At 43.9% G+C, this 20,974-nt stretch overlaps 1 protein-coding gene across 6 annotated transcripts; it reads left to right on the top strand.

Moving 5' to 3' along the window:
• Positions 1–228: 228 nt before the first annotated feature.
• On the top strand, positions 229–19,561 carry ppp2r5cb (protein phosphatase 2, regulatory subunit B', gamma b). Of its 6 annotated transcripts, none has more exons than XM_079291063.1 (16): positions 229–366; positions 864–923; positions 2,911–3,073; positions 11,264–11,463; positions 13,809–13,919; positions 14,010–14,102; positions 14,237–14,367; positions 14,468–14,527; positions 14,659–14,767; positions 14,874–14,927; positions 15,107–15,277; positions 15,401–15,528; positions 15,964–16,065; positions 16,179–16,251; positions 16,586–16,702; positions 16,838–19,561. In XM_079291063.1, exons 1-16 carry the CDS (start codon positions 340–342, stop codon positions 16,970–16,972), a joined length of 1,734 nt encoding a protein of 577 aa, XP_079147189.1. In that variant the 5' UTR covers positions 229–339; the 3' UTR covers positions 16,973–19,561. The 6 variants fall into 6 exon arrangements, with proteins under 6 accessions (XP_079147189.1, XP_079147187.1, XP_079147188.1 ...); XM_079291061.1 differs by having other exon boundaries at positions 16,823–19,561; XM_079291062.1 differs by having other exon boundaries at positions 2,908–3,073.
• Positions 19,562–20,974: the final 1,413 nt, after the last annotated feature.

The raw sequence follows: 20,974 nt of genomic DNA, 5'->3' as shown, positions 1-20,974 counted from the left end.
GAATGTGAGAGATATTCAGCAAAGAACACACAACATTCATTATCCACTTCAAAATAGAACACACATAAATTGCCAAAAGTGACAATTTTAGAAGAACATGATTAAGCGTTCTGTCTCGCTCGTTGTAATAGCTACCTGTCACCGACAGGGGGAGCTCCCACTGACCCGCAGTGCTCGGCATGTCACTCCTGAGACGCTGGAGTCAGCTGACTGACAGCAGCCAATCACAGGGCGAGGACAGGCTGAAGCGTTTCAGCTCGCTGCCCTGAGAGTTATCAAGGTTTTTTTGGGTTGTGGAATATCTCCGAGAGGGGAGCAAGGGCGGCAACGGCTTGTACAATGCCGAATAAAACGAAAAAAGAAAAGGTGAGTTTGAGAAGAGGTTATGACGGCTGGAAATATACAGTTGTGTAGTATGCATTTATTGATAAACCGGCATTTATAACGAGACATTTAATATAGTTATCAGTGCAGAGTGCATGTCCCATTAACGTTAGCAAACCGGCTAGCCGCTATTCTGCAGACATGTTAGTCTTGTGCTGCCTTGCTATAAATAAGGCAATATGATATACTTTGCATGAATATGCTTATGATGATTTGTGAGTGTTTTAAAGTGTTGAGTGATAACTAAATATCATTAACGTTAGCTGTAAGCCGGCTATTGACTCTGAAGTAACGTTAGCTTGCTAGCAGCAGACATGCCAGTGCATTCAAACCAAACAGGATTGTGAGACTGGGTGGGTATACATGCTATATTTAGCTTTGGTTTTTTTTTTTCTGCATGGCGGCATTCACTGATGGACTGCTTTACAAATGTGTTCCACCTTGCCTTGTGTATTAACCGTGCAACGTTTTTCTTGCAGGAGTCCCAAAAGTCTGCTAAAGTGGGCAAGAGTGGAGGACAAGAGAACTCGGAGCATGAGGTAACTCAAGGGTTAACACGGGATGCTTTTTATGGAAACCTCCTCGAAGACAGTAGGACCTTGTCTTACACAAGTTCAAATGTCACTGATATTAGAGCTTGAAAATGGACTGCGACATAATAAACATTATCAGTGTCCATTACTGTCCTTTGCAGACTGTTAACATGTCACGGTATGCTTTAAAAATGACACTTTCATTCACTATTCACACACTTTTCAAATCTTTTCTAATACTGCTATCGTGTGCAAGTTCTGATATTTTGCAATATGCTGTAAATGTTGTAAATACATGCCTTTGTGTACATTAGCACCTATAATCCTGGAGACAGAGAAACTGACTTCACACTAAGCCGATCAGAGTTGTAAAGCTAGCTAGATGAGCAAATCATTAATTTCAGCTCGTGGTATGTTTCACCTAGTGAGATACTATTGTCCTTGAAACGTGGCAGCATAGCATGAGGCAATCAATATACTACTTCCAAGGAGACTGTAAAGTCATTGTCATATCATTGTTTAATGTGGCAAGGAGACTAGATTCTAATCAACAGAAGTGATCAAATTGCACTGGCAAAAAGGACTGGTGATCTTTAATTCACCGAAACGGAAAACACTCTACTTCCCACTGTGGTCAGACGTGAATCGACACATCATGAACTCTTATCAAAAGATAATGCACTCATCTACATATCCTGTCATGTATAATAAATCAGTGAAGAAGTGGTACTGGTCTGACTGGCCTTTTACTTTGAAAAGTGAAAGAGGGTTTCTTCAGCCCACATTAGAAACATTGTGTTGGTCCTGCCATAACAGAGGCATCTGGTGTGAGTCATTACATCACGTTACTGCACCGCATGGTCCTGAACTGTATTTGTAAAATACTATGAGGGTGTCCAATGGTACCAGGTGCACAGTATGGGTTCAAACACTAAGATAAAATGCATCTGTGAACCAAAAAAAACAAACAGATTTAAGTCGGACTTCTGCCATGACCTCTGCAATCACCACATCAACATCACTCAGCCACGATGGAAATAGTTCTCCTTGATGCTTTTCTGTTTCACGGGAATTCAAAAAGCTCGATGCTCTCTTTTCACGGCTGGTGTGACGGCCGACATCTGTTTGTGCAGCAAAGTACAAAGCAAAGTGGTGTCCTCCTCGACATTTAATATTTATATTGGGAGGGCTGTTGACCACCTGTTCGTATTTGAGTGGCTGATGTAATACACAGTCCAGTTTGTTGTAATATAAAAATGCACACTATAAGGCTTAAAGGAGTTAGCTGCTTAGTGTCCCATTTAGAATTCACATTTTATTTAAATATCACTCTAATCTGTTGCCCAAAACCTATATTTATATCCTCTGACTTATTTCCATTAAGTTATGAATAATATAGAAACATGTTCCCCCGTTGTCGACCATCTGAATTCTTCTTTTTCAGCCTCTTAGCTACGTCTTGCTGGGTAATAGCAACCAATGACATGGCTGTTATGTTTCAGCAGCCATGCGGCAGATCTACCACTGCCCCGACCTTGTGTCAAATTAAAAATTGCTGGGCTGCAAGCTGCCGTCGTTACCCACCGCCCCCCCCCCCCCCCTTTTGCCTCACACACTTGGTCACCAGAAGTGTTCGAGACTGAAATTAATGTTTTATAAAGCGTAAAAAAATCTCCATTTTCTGTCTTGGTACCAATTATTTCAGCATTTAATTAGAAAATCCTAATTGACAGATGTTTCTGCTTTTGTTGGGTAACAATGTTGGGTAAAGCGTCACATGTTTACGGCCTTAGTTATATAATGAAAGACACTGTTGTGAAGTAAATGAGCACACGGTGTGTGTATAATTAAAATGTCCCATCTAGTGTATGGCAGACAGTCATGCGGTTTTCATCAGATTCCCGACGAGGTTCTCGCGCCCTCTTTCACACCGTGTCCACCACATGTCATGTCGGTGTCACTGATGTGTCTTTTTTTTCTCTTGTTTCAGCAGAGCTCTAACAGGAAGGCCAGCAATAATGTTCCTCCCACCACTCAGCTGCTGAAAGGGAAGCAGCCCGGTTCCCAGACACCTGTCAAAAAGGACAAGAGGCAGAGCTCCTCTCGCTTCAGCCTGAGCAACAACCGGGAGCTGCAGAAACTGCCTGCTTTCAAAGGTATTTACTGGTAAAAAATAATTAATTTAAGATGTTTTGAAACCTGATGTCAAAACTGAAATCCCCGTCATCTCGACTCTGATAAGTGCAAGCCTTGCATACATGCATACCTACAAGCACACACTTTTAGTGTTCGTATTTTCTTTCCACACTGAAACATCCGTGAACATCCCCGGCTGCATCACGCTCATTGTGATACCAGGCTGAGCATGGCATTACGCAACACACGGAAACAAGCAGAGGGCATACATGGCATGGACTTTGCGCTGGATTTGACCCAAGCGTCTATATTTGGTGGTAATCCAGAGATAAAGCTTTAATTCCATGGTCCTTGTGTTTTAGGATGCTGCCAGTGTTCAGCCGCACCACTATTCCTTCTCTATTCCTCCCTTTGCAGGATAGATATTGACGAATCTTTGCAGATGTGTATTGACGTTTATTTTAATTACTGAACTCTGTACCAGCAGAGCACCAGATGGAAAAGTAAGGCGTGGGCATACCGTCTATGCATGTGTGTGTGCACGCATAACTGCACACAACAATGCTGTCCGCTGCCCTCTCCCAGCGCCATCCTTATATAACCTGGCAGTGTACCGAAAACAAACATTAAGTACGTGGGCAAATCAACATTTTATAAGGCGATTTCCATCTTTTTAATAAAGAGAATTTGCAGATGAGAGTGGAAATATGATTGACCGCAAGAGAGTCGGCTACTCTGTGGGATGCAATAAATCGTTCAATGTCTGGGAATTATCAAACCTCATAAAATATGGTGACAAAAACCCAAAGCATGGTAGTGTGGCGTAATTGAAAACAAGTTAAAAGCCTTTTAGTAGCAACTGAAATATTCCCGATGACTATACATGTTACAAAGAGAAACAAAGTTGTGAAAGTGTTGCCTGCCTGGCAGTCACAGAGGAGTCGGACTGAATTATACGTCTCTCAAAGGCCGACATTGTTTTGATATTTAAATTGTTTCGTTAACACGGCAATGACGTGTCTCCAGGGGGATTGTATTGACTTCACTCTCATTGTTTCGTACAATAAATGAGTGTGTGTTGCTATAAGTGGATTGGAAATGATTACATGAATGTCAGAAATTATGATGCAACTTCTCCCCTTCTAAAGAGAGACAAGTTCACCTGAGAGCACTGACTAAATGAAGGCCGTAATATGAGTTAATGTATTCTTCAGAAAAGAGTGCCTTTGTTTTCCTTCCTCGTGCTTAAAGTCACTTACAAAGTGGAGTTCCTATCTGTGACCAGCAGCTGTTGTGTTTGTCGTGTGCCATTTGTTCACCATTCAGTCTTGTGTGATTTATAATTAATGGAGACACACAATGGAGTTGATTCTTCCACAAAACACACCTGTTCCTTAATCTTGGTGAGCCATTACCCTCGTACTGTGTCAAGAAAGGACTAAACACGACTTAATGTCTGATGAAGGAGCTCTTTTCCCACAACCCAACGGGAGCTTTGACATCATTCTGCAAAACATTATCCCACAGCGGCCCGGTAGATGTTATCACCGAGTCCTGTCCAAACGGGCTCGGCCTGTTTTCGCTCCGTGCGCGTTCACCGCCTCCTGATGGAAACGCGTGTCCGAGAGCAGCCTGTCCCGCAGAGCTTCAAGGTTGAGGCGAGACTGGAAAACCCTGACCAGAAGCAGGTCCCATGAACTCGCCCCCAACCCAAGTGTGCTTGTTGTGACATGAGTACATTTTAACGGTCACAGCATTTACATTCAGCAGCTTCCTCTTAAAGACCTGCTATGGTGAGCTTGTTTTGTTCGGCCCTACCAAAGTACAAAGATCATGCAATTTGTGTTTTGGATAAAAAGTGTTATTTCTCTCGTGTCAAGTCCAAACAGACTTGCCAAAAACGAGCAGAACACCAGTTGTTTCCTCTGTATGTGTTCTCGTTTAAAGCTTCCCTGCATGAAGCGTCTGTCTCTGAGGGTTTGTTGCCATCTGCTGGTTAGTCAAGTATTTGAGTTAATGATGATTAACTGGAACAAACGTTTCAGTTGTCAGGATATCTTGACCATGCAACACAAACAAACCGCTGATTCTAATCTGTTCATTTGTTGTGGTTTTGTAGATAAACGCACACTGTCTGTGTTCAACTTTAACATTCCAAGTAACATCAATTATACAATAGGGAAAGTATATTTTAGTGCGCCACATATTTATTTTTATGTCTGTGTAAACTAGAATCATTATTTAACCCATTTACTAAATATATATATATATATATATATATATATATATATATATATATATATCTTTTTATTCGTGGGAATTATTCACGTTTTTAAATTGAACTGTAGTATGAGGACATATTAAGGATTAGAAAGCTTGTTCTTTAGTATGTGAGAAGACGAGTCTCCGTATTGTTATAGCACAATAAGTGACATGAATATGACATATTTCCTGTAGTTCACCAAAGCTGTCTTCAGATGTTGACCTGTTCCCATGTCCTCAACCAGAGAAAGATGAAAATATAGTTTCTACAGTCTTCATTTGAGGGAACACTAAAGGAAGCCATCCTTGCATAACATCAGTTACAACAGAAGTTACATCACGTAGTCTTGAAACTTTAGCCCGTGAGTGTACTATAGTGTCTGCTTATGTCTCTTACAGAGTCAAACCTATTGGGCAAGAATGCTTCATGTCGACAGAAAATGTGAAGTTCTGTGTACATTTAAATTTTTACAGGTTGTTTTTAAACAGCCAGGGTAGAATTTTCTTTCAACATTGTGGGGAAAGGCATGAAGCAGGATGCCGCAGGGCAGGTTTCAGGGAAGGGTTTCCTGCCTCGAGCCCTCCTGCAGGTGCTAAAGGAAAAAACTCCCACACCTCATGACAGCAACTTCCTTTTTCAAACGTCGCCCACAAAAGGAAGCATAAACCCCCAAAAAAACCTAGTTCACTAGCTTCGATCAGCTGTTGAAGCTGTCATTGGTTTGGCGTGATTCAGATATTTTAAGGAACAGCCTTGAGTAAGTAAATAAAGCGTTGAAGTCATATCAAATCAGGTTCTCCCTTCATGATTTGTGTCTTACTGTGAAGGTACCACAGAGCAGCTATAACCAACATGACGTCTCTCGTCTCAGCTGTGTTGATACGTCGGTGTCTCCAAAATAGATGCCAGCGTTTATTACAGAGAACCACGACATTGAAGATCCGGAGATCTGTAAATGAACCACTCGACTGTGGCTGACCCGTTGCTATAAATGATGAATTTGGAACACAAGCAAGTACAGTCTCCATCCTATCCAGGACCAGACTCATGATGCCTCACAAGTTCACCGTCTCTGCCTCTGCCAGAAAAAGCACAGACGCAGCGTAAAAGCCTCACGCTCATCAATGAATGCATGTGCCAGAAGAGGCTCTGTAACAAGTGGGTGTGTTTCGCGTTGTCTTGGTCAGAACAACAGATCTTCTGATGGGAGGTTGCCTCATGACTAGGGAGCCGAAAGACAAGAAAGAGCCCTTTATACACTGCGACTAGACCCTGCTGCTGCTGAAATACACCACTATTGTAGACGGTGGCACCAGCAAGACTTGATGTTCTTTTGCGCTGCTAATTTGTGTTGGAGACTAGGATCATTATGCTGGGGGAAAGGGCATGTTCTCATTCCCATTTAGAACCATTTTTTGGTTTTGCAGGGTGTTCATGAAGTCAAACATATTTCTATGTGTGTGTATAGGTCTGTGTGTATGCTCACGGTCCTTTCAGCATGGTGACACACACACACACACACATAGTAAACTGGGATTGGTGATGATTGGATGCACACTATGACTTGACCGTTCTACCTAATAGAGATGTCAAGTCCTGGTTCCAGGATTCTGGAGAGCTGTCGGGTATCGAGATGAGCGCGCGCTTGAATTCCACTTCGTACGTGAGTCTGGTTTTAGTGCGTTTTAACGCTCTGCGTAGATTTGCCCTTTTGCCTGCTCAGCTTTACAGTGCAGGGTTCTGTCGCCAGAGCGAGTGCTGCTCTCCGCTCGTGCACATCCTGTGTCGCTTGCATCAAGACTTCCTGTTTCTCTGTCGCGTACACCTGGGCTCAGGCTGTGCTCCTGAAGAGCCGTCTGTCATGCAAAACTAAGAAACGCACACATAAAAAGGGCTTTTTTTGTGTTGGACAGTCAATTGTATTGAACAAACTTCAGCTTCTTGTTGATACATCTTGTAGCTGTTTTATTTGAAACAGCTCGTGGTGTTATTGTCCATGTTTTGAATGTTTTGCGTTGTAATTTATGTCATTTGGGGTTTGTTGTCGGGTGTTAGGCTGTGATTGAGTAATGAGTACAAACAGCCTACATGTTTGATAGGCATGTGTATTTCCGGGCCTCCTTCTTGTTACTCAATTTAAAAACAAAGGGCTAAACTGATGGCAGATCAGTTTGTGCTTTAAAAGTCTCGACAGATGTAGCTGCTCGCACTCCAATCTCAGTCCCACCTCTTCCCCCTTTGGCCCACCAGCCAATCCCGTCCCTCGTGTTTATTTATGCCGACACTCGGCCCATGTGACTGCAGCCAGCCAACCGGGCGGCTGCAGTGGGGGATGACATCACTAACTAGCTGGTTCCCTCCAGCAGCAGGGGAGCTTCATTTTCTGCTCCGAGTGTTCGTGCTAAAATGGAGGCTGGCTCCTCTCCTTAGCTCGGGCTGCCCTCTTCTCCCCCGTCTCCTGCCTCGACTCACTGATGTTGGCATGCACTAGAACTGCCAGTGGGATGGTTCTGGATGCACCCAGCACCAATGGGCCTTTCCAGCCTGTGGCCCTCATGCATTTTAGAGGTGAGAATAGGAAGATTTTCCTCTTCGCTGCTGTTTTGTGTTCGTGTTTCAAGGGGAGATGGTCTAAAAAATGTCTTTGCCGTTTAGCAGCTGCAGTTGGATTTTGTAGAACAAAAAGTGTTTGTGTCGGATGACTTTTCTTAAAGTTGCTGCAACAGAGTGAGAGCTTTTATCCCCTGCATGTGTGTTTTTGGAAGAGGAAGCGGGGGAGGGAGGGGGGGGGGGTTGTGTTTGTATGTCAACGAGGAAGGGTTTCGCCAAGACATTGCATAGCTTAGCTTCAGTCGCGGAGGCAAGGCGAGTGAGAAGGAGTGCTACTTTTGAGTCTCCCATCCCCCATCGAGACTGCTGACGTCATAGGAAGTGAGGTCAAAAGCGTGTTGTCGGTGTGTGTGCATCTGTATTGTCTACGAGTGTCTGTCGGCTGAGACGTGTACGTTGAAATGCTCAGTTACTGTCTAAACACACAACCAGTGTTGTGCAGGGAAAACAGAACCTGACTAGATCAATACTAACAGTACCTCTGAATAAGAGTTTGTCACAAATGCAAGGCAAATGTTTGTTCAGATGTTATTTTCTTAATCCACAAACCGATGTGTACATTTAACATGCAGCCTATTAATGCACACATGTGCTACTAACAGTACTCGAGGTGACTGCAGCCCCATACTAGCCACATGCCTTTGCATTGACACAGAATATGTACAAAGTATTTGCCACCGGTGGCGGTTTTATTAATCGGTTATTTATGGGATATTCACCAGTAGACATTGTGGGGTTTTGAGATATGTCCTTTGGAGCAATTTGTGTCCACGCCTGGTTTCCTGTGAGCACGCTGGAGCCTTTAGATGAGCAAAGGTTAGCGGCCCGTCCATGCAGAGAGGCCTGTGTGTGATGTCTGCAGTGGCACAGCATGTCTCTTAATATTTTAGGCGTGTTCAGAAACCCTAGTGCTGTTGTGTAACAGGAGCTGCTGGACCTCTTGGCACTCGGGGGTGGATGAGATGAGGTGCTCATGGGTGGACCGCTCGGGTACCGATGAATGAAACCTTAATATCACCAACAGATGATCTACAGATGACTGTGTTCTCGTATTGAGATCAATGTGAAGAGATTTTTTTCATTTTGACATGGATGTCATGTCTTTTCCTGTTCAGTATAAGTTTTCGCAGGTATTGTATCTGCTCGAGAGGGAGCAGGGAAATGGTACAGAAAGTAATATTTGTCTGTGGCACCAGCGCCACAGCTTAAAGTTGCGGCTTGTTGGAACGGAAGACGGAACAAAAGAATATACTTAGCTGTGCCTTACATAAACACCGTGTTGTAACATAAAGCAGATCTGAGGTTTTCCAGGAATGCGGTAGCCAAAGCTCAGAGGTGAAGCACATCGCCAGCTGTTTGACCTTTTTGATGCTGTAGTTTGGACGGCGGGAATGAAGTATGACGTTACTGCAAAGCTACTTACAGACTTGTCACTATTCTACAATGTGTCTGAATATAGACGTAGACATGTTTTGTAACCAGTTGGCTGGACTACTTGTTCCAAGGTACCGCGCTGCACAAGCGAACCATAACGGCTGATATACACTCGAAAAACAGAAAGAATATACAGTCTGTGTACAGAAAATACAACATGGCTTTCACAGGTGTAGCACACAGGTATGAATTATGTACCCGCACAAAATAAATAGTTCCTTTTTATGTTAATAGAATTAGTATGCAACTTTTCTTCTATGTTACTTGTTTGTGGTGAACATGTGTCTGATGCTACTTTGGGTTGGGTGGTGCACGCTCTCAATTAACATAACCGCCCTGGCTCTGTATGTGAGGTTACAGCAGTTTGACTTCATCATGCTCAAGCTAATCCGTGTCAGTGTAGGTTCTTGTATAAGTTGAATATTACTATCCTAACCTGTCATATGTATATGTTGCTCAGATATAACCAACCTGATGAAGGGCAGTTGCTGAATTACCTTTAGTTTGTCCTTTATTTCTCGTTACATGTGCTTTTATTTTAGCTTTTAAGCTCTACCTTTTGCATACCGACCCAAATTCCCACTATGTTTAAATCTTTTTTGCTTAATGACACATAATAGTTTCCTAACAGTAACACCGCAGCATGTTGACCTTTTTATTTGAGGTAAAAAGGTCAACAACTGGTGTTGGGTGTACTGTTGACCCCGGCTATTATCCGTGTTTTACCATGTCTGCCTGGCTGACCCGTCGCCTGGTCGCTGCTGATGGGCTCAACCAATCGGCAGCGTATGAATCCATTGTAACAGCAGCAGCGTCTTTGATTAGTCCATATATATTGATAAGTCTTCTGTCTGGTCTTGAACGGAAATGTGTTGCCTGAGTACTGATGACAATGAGGAAGAATATATATATTTTAGCATTTATTTCGAGTTATTTTTACTTGTTTATTAGCACTACATGGCCTGGTTCCTTATGTGTCTGAAAGATTCTGGGCGTACGAGTTGGGAAAGCCCTCGAGTCCTCTGGGAGCAGACTTGAACAGAAATCCCTGGTGGTTCTGCATTTAGCTCCCGAGCTTCTGGTACAGCCCACAGTATTTGGGGAAGGCGGGGGGTGCTCAAAGTCTTCATATTTTAACACAAGCTCAAAACATACCTGTTGGACATAACATTTGTGTAGTTATTATATTAGTTATTCTATTATTTTATGTTGATTTGATTGCAGATGATGTGGAGGGTGATGAATGAGTCTTTGTGGCAGCTGCTGTACGGTGATGATGATGATGATGCACGCTGGCTGAATGCAGATTGACAGTGTGCAGCAGCTACAAAAAAAACGTGTCGTGATTTTTGAATAGCACGTTAACGATTATACATGGACGGGTGTGGCTCAATAATCCTGGAGGCAGATTCGGAGTCTGCATCATTGATGGGGTGAACGACGGTGTCTTTAAAAGGCTGAATTATTGATTGATGAAGTCTTTAAATGAGGTCTCGACATGTCGCGCATGAACTCCTGTAGAAGAATGAAGCTAAATAACTCTTGAAGGAATATTGATGTATTCCTTTTAAAGCTTTTGTACAAGTCATCACTGACTGCGAGAGAGGGGAAGCAGAACGATTAATTCTGACAACGAACGGCATACAAGTCGGCTGTGTTTTCCTAGACATGAGACTTTTATGTCTATTTACCTTGTACCTGTATCCTTTCGTGTCGGTTTGGATTACTTTAATCCAGCGTCTGACTTGTGCAGTGTCAAACTTTGTGGTAGTTATATGTCGTTCTGTGCCGATAGAGTGAGGCACCATTTCTCAGATACAGCGTTAACATCTGGAATGAGTCGTTCCTGTTAAAGCCGAAATCTTCTGTTCATGTCCCCTTTCCTTCCCTTTCTGTCGTGTAGATGTTCCCCCTGCCGACCAGGAGAAGCTGTTCATCCAGAAGCTGCGGCAGTGCTGCGTCCTCTTTGACTTCATCTCGGACCCGCTGAGTGACCTGAAATGGAAGGAGGTGAAGCGGGCGGCGATAAGCGAGATGGTGGAGTACGTCACCCACAACAGGAACGTCATCACCGAGCCCATCTACCCGGAGGTGGTGCACATGGTGAGCGTTTTAACCGTCATACACAGTGTCAGGGTTCCCACGGTACCTGGAAACCATGGAAAACATGGATTTATTTTTTCATTTTCCAGGTTTGGAAAAGTCATGGAAACTGAGCATGAACTTGTTGTTCATCTACAGCTTGTTGCATTATTTCATGCATTGATATTATCAATAAGACATAATCTCCAAGCATTTACAATGTAGACTTGACTGGCACATCTTTTAAATCAAGTAAGTAGTCAGGTGTCCTAGGGCGTTGTGTGTGAGGGGAGGGGGGCGGAAAGCTTCAGGGGCCTATAGATCATCACTTAATATGGTACCTGGAAAATCAGGAGGTAGCATGGAAATGTTTTTCAAGGCAAGTGTGGGAACCCTGAGTGTACGTACTCGGGTTAGCTATCCGAGTGCTGTACATTATTCACCTCCAGAGTAAAGGTTCCTGTACGTGAGGCGAAGCTGCTGCTTTTGTTGCACGCCCGACACAGAATGTGGTATTTTCATTTCCCTCTGTGCTGATGCAGGGTGGATGTTGTTTTTAAGCTGCTGTTGCAGGCTTGTGAGTTTCACATTGGTGAGACTATTGTTTTAGAGTTGATTTTAAAGGAATTCTTTAGGGCAGATTACGATTCAATACTGTTCAATATTGCAATATTTATTTTAATTATCTTCAGTAATCATTTCATTTACATGTAATATCTTTAATAAGAGAGGCAGTGGCAGTTATTTTTGTGAATAATCACAGCGTGGTGAGTATTTTCAGCCACAGGTTGCCTTCTTTCTCCTTTCATCTCCTCCCTGTTATTCATTAAGAGCACTAATCACGTCATCACTGAGGAAGGACGCTCATATCTTCAATTGATGGATAACATTGTCTGTCTGGCTGTGGTTATGTTTAATAATGACTGTGACGTTGTCGTGTCTCACTGAGGTAGGAAGGATTGTCTGTGATACATTTTTGTGAATAAGCCTCGGCTGTACACTAAATGCATGCGACCATGAAAGAGCCACATGACTGTTGAATGAAGCTATTGCTTTCATATTCCACGATCATCGGTAGAAGGATCTGCTGTGCATTTACCTCGGTCTCTTCATGGTTTGGATGTGGACTTTATGTCTGTGCTATGAATGTGCTGTGGTTTCTACGGCCCTGCCAGCAACACTCGCACGTTTCAGAGCCACTTTGGTCGTTGTCTTTTGGCTCCCCACAGCGTTGTGCGAAACTCTCAGGAGCATCACTGACCTCGGTAAGAACCGAAAGATCTTTCACACATAAACCCAATTCATCTTCTACCCTTGAAATCATTGGTTAAGGCATTAAGTGGCCTATTTATTTATGTGGTCACTTAGTGGCGTTTGTCTAAAGATGGCCATAAGAGAGTTAAACCATACGAGGTCACTAACGAGGTCTCATGTACGAGGTCTCCATCCTCTGCAGGTGTGAGCCGGTTACAGTCGAGCTGTAGTCCGTGTGTCTGTCACTGAGCTCCTCCTGTATATGTATTAGACGTGTGTTCACCGTACCGCGTTTGCTGTCCCAAGCTAAATTCTAAAGCCTTTGATTTGAATCAAAGCCCGGCCTCAATGCCACACGGTAAGCTGCAGATAATCAAGGTGCTAATTTCCACCCGTCCTCCTCGTCGTGGCTTCATTTGATCAGTGCTGCAGAAAATGCAACCGAGCTTCCGAATCTGCATGAAAGTATCCTCTTATTCCTGACGGGGCCCTCTTAAAGGCACGGGCTCTTTGAAGTCCACCGACGGCTTTCATCATCAAAGTATGGAGATCGACACGACTGACATCGTATTCGTATGTTAAGGCCGTGCACGTTATTTCCTCCAGAAGCCTTGTTCTTTCAGGGTGTGTTTGATGCCTCTGTGTCCGAGCTTTAGAACAATATTTTGCCCGGCCTTTGGGATGACATGGCTGTGGCTGTTCCATTAGTCCCGTTCTCAGGGGTGGGGGGATAAGAAAGGGTTTCTGCTGAGAACATAAACACGATGGTGAGTGTGCGTTGACCTCTGCTCGACTGCACTCTAGGGGGAATCACGAGGGGGAATATTGCACCATCGATGCATATTTTCATTCATAAAGAAAACGTTTTTGAAGGCAGGCTATAACGATGCATTCACGTTACATAACATGATTGTACCAGCGTTTGCTTCAGCGTGTTTTCACTCTGATCTGTGCAATAAACTATCCGCGTGTTAATTTACCTTTCTGTTGTCCAGTTTATTGTAATATTTGTTTATATATCGCACTGTAAAATAAACGGAATCAGAAATTGATCTCTGTTGCAACATGATATCATGACTGAGGGAGCTCCCTATTTTCTTCTCTCTCCATAGTTTTCTGTGAATATGTTCAGGACGTTGCCGCCATCATCCAACCCCACGGGGGCCGAGTTTGACCCAGAGGAAGATGAGCCCACGCTAGAGGCAGCGTGGCCACATCTACAGGTACACACACACACACACACACTCAACTGATGAATAAATCCATACAGCTGTTACATTCACGTGCCGTAACCTCGTCTCTTCTTTCCACAGCTGGTCTATGAATTCTTCCTGCGGTTCTTGGAGTCGCCTGACTTTCAACCGAACATAGCCAAAAAGTATATTGACCAGAAGTTTGTAATGCAGGTGAGCTGATACTGGTACAGAGAGCGATGGCATCGTGTGTGTGTTTTCATGATGCACGAGTGTTCTCTGTCTTTCAAAGATCTGTATGTGGTTCTTGGTATTTAGTGTCTCAGTCACCTTTTTGTTGTGCACAGCTCTTAGACCTGTTTGACAGTGAAGACCCCAGAGAAAGAGATTTTTTAAAGACCACTCTTCATCGCATCTACGGCAAGTTCCTGGGCCTGCGAGCGTACATTAGGAAACACATTAATAACATATTTTATAGGTGAGTGAGTCTTTAGGTTTGGCACATTGGTGACACTGTGCTGTAAGTAATGGAGCGTGTTTTGTTCAATGTGATTTATCGCCATGTTGCTGTTTTTCAGGTTCATCTATGAGACTGAACATCATAATGGAATAGCAGAATTACTGGAAATATTAGGCAGGTAAGAAACCTTTGAGAGGTGCATCCATAGACCTGTTGCCTTTGTCTGATCTCTTCAGTGTGTAGACGCCATCAGAGTGTTGAGTTGAACCCTGGCGCTTCTTCTTCTTCTGCTTCCCGTTCTCTTCACAGCATAATCAACGGGTTCGCATTACCTTTGAAAGAAGAGCACAAGATATTCCTGCTGAAAGTTCTGCTGCCTTTGCACAAAGTCAAGTCTCTTAGTGTTTATCACCCACAGGTAACCACTTTGTCAGTCTTAAATACTGTGTTCATGCATATGTCTGCTATAAACACCTTATTATTATTATAATAATAATGATAATGATGCTTTATTCTTCCCTTAGCTGGCTTACTGTGTGGTCCAGTTCTTAGAGAAAGATAGCACCCTCACAGAACCGGTAAGATGTCATTTACAAATACAATGATACACAAAGATATACACGGCTGTCTGTGCTTTCATTCCTCTGAATCTGTTTCTGTTGATCTCTTTTGAACGCTAGCTCCTGGAGCTCTTTGTCATTCAGATTGTCCATACCTTCTTCTTCTTCTTTACTAATGCTGCTGTCCCTGTCTTCAGACGGTCATAGCTTTGTTAAAGTACTGGCCCAAGACCCACAGTCCTAAAGAGGTGATGTTCCTCAATGAACTGGAGGAGATCCTGGACGTCATCGAGCCCTCAGAGTTCGTCAAAGTCATGGAGCCCCTCTTCAGACAGTTGGCCAAGTGTGTGTCCAGCCCGCACTTTCAGGTCTGACATTCACCCCAGCACACGCATTAAGTGATTTTACTTTCGTTTGTCGTACACATGTGCACAGGTAATCTGTCTGTCTGTCTACTCCAGTAACCCTGTTCTGAACTCATGTGGTCTCAGGTGGCAGAACGAGCTCTGTACTACTGGAACAACGAGTACATCATGAGCCTGATCAGTGACAACGCCGCCAAGATCCTGCCCATCATGTTCCCATCCCTCTACCGCAACTCCAAGACCCACTGGAACAAGTGAGTCCCTGAACCGGCTCTCCATCGAGTCCGTCTCTGAGTCTCGCTGCCCGATTATCGTTTGTGGTAACACCAAAGGCCCTTACACACCGGGGGCGGGACCAATGCATGACAAAACAAATGCTCTGAGTGAGTTCCAGTTGAAAGGAGGGAATGGATCTCAAAGTTTCCCGTCTTGGTTCGGACCAACCATCCTCCATGTTGTACATTATCGCGTATGCACAAATCGATTAGTTGGTTCCTTTATTCGCGATGCAAAAGCTCAGACAGGTTGCTCTAGCCCTCCTAAAAACCTACTATGGTTTTTTCGCTGCGTAATATTTGCGTTCCGTGTGAAAGTACGAATACTATAAGTGATGTATATATTTTTTAATCTCCCCCGGTGTGTAAAGGCCTTCAGTACGTTGACCCGTGGTAATCCTTGTGTTTCTGCAGGACGATCCACGGCTTGATCTACAACGCTCTGAAACTCTTCATGGAGATGAACCAGAAGCTGTTTGATGACTGCACCCAGCAGTTCAGGGCAGAGAAAAGCAAGTAAGTCAGGTGTGATGTCTCGGTGCCGCTGCGAGCTCTCCTGACGTACTTTAGACACAACAGATTTGTGCCCTCGGCGTATCGTTGAGTCCATTCTTCTTTTTGTGTCTCAGAGAGAAAGCCAAATGGAAAGAGAGAGAAGAAGCGTGGCTGAAGATTGAGAATCTTGCCAAGTCAAACCCACAGGTGTGCAAAGAAGCTAGTTAACCGTTGTTATCGAGTAATTGGGGTTGTGCCACATGTTTTTTTGTGTTTTTTTTTTTTTGTGTACATTCAAAACTATTGAGATTTTTTTTTCATGATTCTTCAAATGTCAACAAAATCCTGAACTTGAATAAATGTTTAATCGATTAAATGAGTTGACCTTTCTTTAATGAATACAACATGGGGAAGCAGTGACTTTGTGACTTCAGTCTGACGTTAAGGATCGACGCGGCGCTGCTGCACAGCGAATAAAGGAAAGAGTGACCGGTTCAGTTCTAACTCCTTTTATTGCGTTGGTCCTCCTCTTCCTGTACAGTTCCTGATCTACGTCGACTCGATATGCTCAGGCTGTCCGATGGACATGGAGACAGACGGGCCGCTGCTGGACGACGTCGACATGCTGAAGAAAGCAGTAGAGGAGGAAGCCACACAGGTAAGGAGGGTAGCGTAGCAGGGAATATTACACTGGCCTCAGCGCTAACATTGCTTATTGCCAAAGTAAAATCATTGTGGGCCAATTTTGTATCTTGTATATTTGAGTGTTTCTATTCAGTCTCCATGTGTCCAGATCCTAAAAGATCAGCGTCGAGAGCGCCCGCTGATGAGGAGGAAATCGGAACTCCCCAGGGACATCTGCACTGTCACCGCCTTGGAGTTGCACCGGAGGGCCGACGAAATGTTGACGACGCACGACGGCCACTAAGAGACCACCCCCCCCCCGGATCCACCGTAAACCAGCAGCAGCATCCACAGAGGAACCACAGGCCCCCCCCCCCCCCACACACACACACACACCCCAGAGGCCAGCACAACAACAGACCTCTGGTGTCTCAGCCCAGCACAACACAGAACTGAACAGTCTCCACCTGACGCAGGAAATGTCTAACGCCGCTCGTCTCAGCCTCGTTTAGGCTTTTCGGGACAAGCGGTGCCCCCCCCCCCCAAACGCCCTCTTTTATCCACCTGGTTGTCGGCCGGCAGATGCGTCTGTGGTGCTGGACGGTCCTGCATGACCACGACATGAACTTCACCCGAGAGACTGTAGTGTCCTTTTTCCTCCCTCGTTTCTTCTTCTCCCGTCCGCCACTCGTTGTGTTTTCGGGGTGCTGTGCTGCCCCCGTCTGGTCATTTCTCTCAGGTGTTCTGTTCTGTGTGTGTGTGAGCGGTCTTCTCTTCTTGCCTCTTCTTCACGGATGTCCAGGTGCTTGTACAAATAATATGAGCCTTGTTCATTTAAAAAACAAACTAAACAAAAAAACGCATCAGTTGATGAGAAAATGTCAGTTGTTTCTACATATATTTAATATTAATTATTATTCTCACAACAGTTCAACTAGACGGCTGTTTATATTTTATTTTTTCCTACATAGTATGCTAGGAGCTCTTCTCAGAGTAAAATACACTTCTTATCTGTAGACCTGCTCGGTTTGGAGCTTGCTATTTCCCCCCATTAGCTGTGAAGATTCATTGGTGGTTCTGTTAAGCAGCACCGGGTCATGCGGGACTACAGTGGGTCTGGATTAACAACAAACAGTGCGGGCCTGACGGAGTTCGAAGGTTCTTCATCCAACAGTTCTTTGCACTTGTGTATAAGCCTAGACGTCTCATTCATTTAGCTCCTTCGCTTAAAAAAACGGTGTCTGCAATAAGGTAACACAGGCTTGCGGTGCGTGTCGGTGGCTCAAACAATAGTCAGATAGTTTATTACGTGTTCGGATCCATTCAATTGGTTGTTGGGATGAGTGCCGGGGGGTTACATGAGAGGAGACTGTGAGGTTTATTTCTGGTCATTAGCATTCAGTACAAGTCGCTGTCATTCGCGTGAGGCTTACGAGAGGCCACAGAGACGTATCGTCGCTCGTCTGGGGTTCAAGGCAACGCCGCTGTGTGCCGAGAGAAGTCAGACGGGAGCAGGAGACCGTGCTGATAGCAACCACTTTTTCTACTCTCCTCAAGCAAGACCCTTTTATTTATAAAAACACTCGGTAGAGACTAGACTGCTCCGTAGATGAGGTGTGTTTGGTTTGAAGAGGTCGAACGTAAGCCTTTCTTTTCACAGTGCCTTTTATAGTCTAAGGGGATCAGCCGAGAATCGAGTGGGAGCATGAACTAAAATGCCAGATGAATTAAAAATAACAATAAAAAAATCGTACCATTAGTTTCCTAAAAAGACCCGATGCGTTCAAGTCCGTGCTCGGCACACCTCCAGCCGCTGGGACTCCCTGCACATGCCTTGTTGAAGCTACACAGAGAGGAGAAGCAGAGTGGTCGGCCCCAAGCCACTTCAGCGATGAAGCACTTCCTGATAAAACTTGAAAGAAAATAGAAACACAACTGAAGAAAACAAACAAACAAACTAGTAAAGAATTGAAATCCGTGATGCTGTCTGTGTTGTTGGGCCGTTCAGAGCTGATCGTGACGTTTCCATCCTGCTCCCCCACTGTCCCATTCATTGATTTGTACCATTCTTTGACACCCCCCTCTCTGCCCAGACCTGCACACTGGCTGTAACCCCCCCCCCCCCCCCCCCCTTCAGTAAAAACCTACTACCCTGTTCGGACATCTGTTTGATCTGCTTCTGGATGCGTGCGAGTTCCTTTGCCTGCAGATCCTCTCGTCAGTGTTTCAACCGAATGTGCAAATTGTAAATAATAGCGCAGCCAACGCTGTTCCGTTCATGTTTGTCTTGAAGAACAACATTCACCAAACGTTGTGTGCGGCGGTGGTTCCGTCCCCTCAGCACTGTGCCGCCTCTGAGTGTCGGCGCTGCGGCTTGTGTTCCGCTGGTGACTGTTGTTCTCCTTGAAATGGCTTTAATGTCGGCTTCTTTGGAGCTCTCTTCATTTTACATGAGCCGTCTTCTTTGTTTCTTTGAAAAGAATGAAGTGTCCTTTTAGTACACGTCTCCTACTAAACGGCTTCATCTAATGTTGTACATATAATGTACTTTTATTTTATGTTCTAACTATTATTAAATGGTAGGTTTCATACTTTGTACCAGACACCCCGTGTACAGAATACAGAGGTTATTAGCAACAGTTGGTTTGTGGCACAGACGTCAACGCCTGACTATTTAGAAACCGTTTAGGATTTGGATAGTTTTTTATCTATTTGTAAACGGACATCTTTTCCGCATTTGTGTTTGTTTTTCACCTTCAGACGTGTGTTGAGACTCCACATACATGAGCTTTTTGTGTGTGCTTTTATCCAAATCTCCAGTGGTGTACATCGATCTATATACAGCAAATAAAGAGAACATGTGAGTTTTATATTTTCATCCTAAAAAAAGGAAGTTCTGTGAGTCGTCATTGTGTTTTTTCCTCTCGACGAACACCAGCTCACCTCTGGCTCTGGTTGTTTGATTAAAAACGCAAACGTTTCTTTGTGGTTTCCACGTCTGGAGAGATGTGGCACTTTGACTCTACTCCGTCTCCATCAGTTGTTCCATTCAACCCTTTACCCATAAAGTAAGAGCGGGAGCGAAACAAGATCATGTAACGGAACGATTGTAAACATGTAAATGGTGAATATAGAAACCACAGCTTGTTAATTCACTTTGTAGTCCAAGTTCTGGTACAAGCGTTCATATAAATATGATACATTTCATAAAACAAGAACACAAATCTCTTAATCCTAAAAACACATTGTATTTGTAATCTCTTTGATTCATTGAAATGGAAATGTAATCCTTTGCCTCCACCTGCTGGCCAGATGTGTTAAACGTTCAACACCGTTCAAAGCCTGATGACGCTTATCCTCATAAATATGTCCGATCACTGCGGTGTTCACTGAATCCTCAAAAGATGTACATCCAGTGTTTATGCATCTCTGTACAGTCAACAGTCTGTTTCTACCTCACAATGGAACCTTCAAATGACGGGAGTTTAAACACACAGCAGGTCATTGAGTTCATGCCTTACTGACGAAGCTGGCATTGGTATTCTGGTTTCATTCAGAAGTATGGAAGCCCTAAACGCGCATCATTCAAACATCATTTTTAATATCGTCTTCTCCAAATCACGAGTTAAAGGAGTTGAACATTAATGTAGCAGCAAACTATTTGCTGTGTAAAGATCTAGAGTAATGTCTGAGGTCATTTAGATATGTTTTTTCTTTATGTAGTCAGAGATGTCTTCAACTACAACCTTTTGTTTCCTCAAGATAACGATGTTAAAAATAAATGTTTGATATCAGTTAGGGCATCCATACTTAAGCAGCCATGTGTTTAAGCAGAATAACTTGAAGCACACTGCTCTTCTTCAGATGTTGCTGGCCTGATGCTCTCCAGACGGGCTTGTCTGAGGTCACTGAGGTTCCTCTATATCTCAGGGCCAAACATCAATTTACGACTAACTGTAAACGAGCAAACTATTGTGGCATCGTGGCCTTTGTCTCTAAACGACTGCCCTAATGAGGATGCAGATTGTCTCGCGCCAAAAATAAAAAACAATTTGCCTCATCAACACATTGCACCCCAATTATCTAAGAGGAAATATTCTGCTGGATGATACATCATTGAAAATTCATTGTTTTCAGTCTCTCTCTCTCTCTCTCTCTCTCTCTCTCTCTCTCTCTCTCTCTCTCTCTCTCTCTCTCTCTCTCTCTCTCTCTCTCATATGAGGTCACTTGGGTTCATTGTTTTTCGGACCGCTGCGTTGCTTCTCTCTTCTTGTGATCAGACCCCCCCCCCTGGTCGTTTGCAACA

The sequence above is a fragment of the Melanostigma gelatinosum genome (assembly GCF_949748355.1).
Source record: "Melanostigma gelatinosum genome assembly, chromosome: 19".
NCBI lineage: Eukaryota > Metazoa > Chordata > Actinopteri > Perciformes > Zoarcidae > Melanostigma > Melanostigma gelatinosum.
Note: the sequence above shows the minus strand (reverse complement) of the source record. Positions and strands in the feature narration are given on the sequence as shown.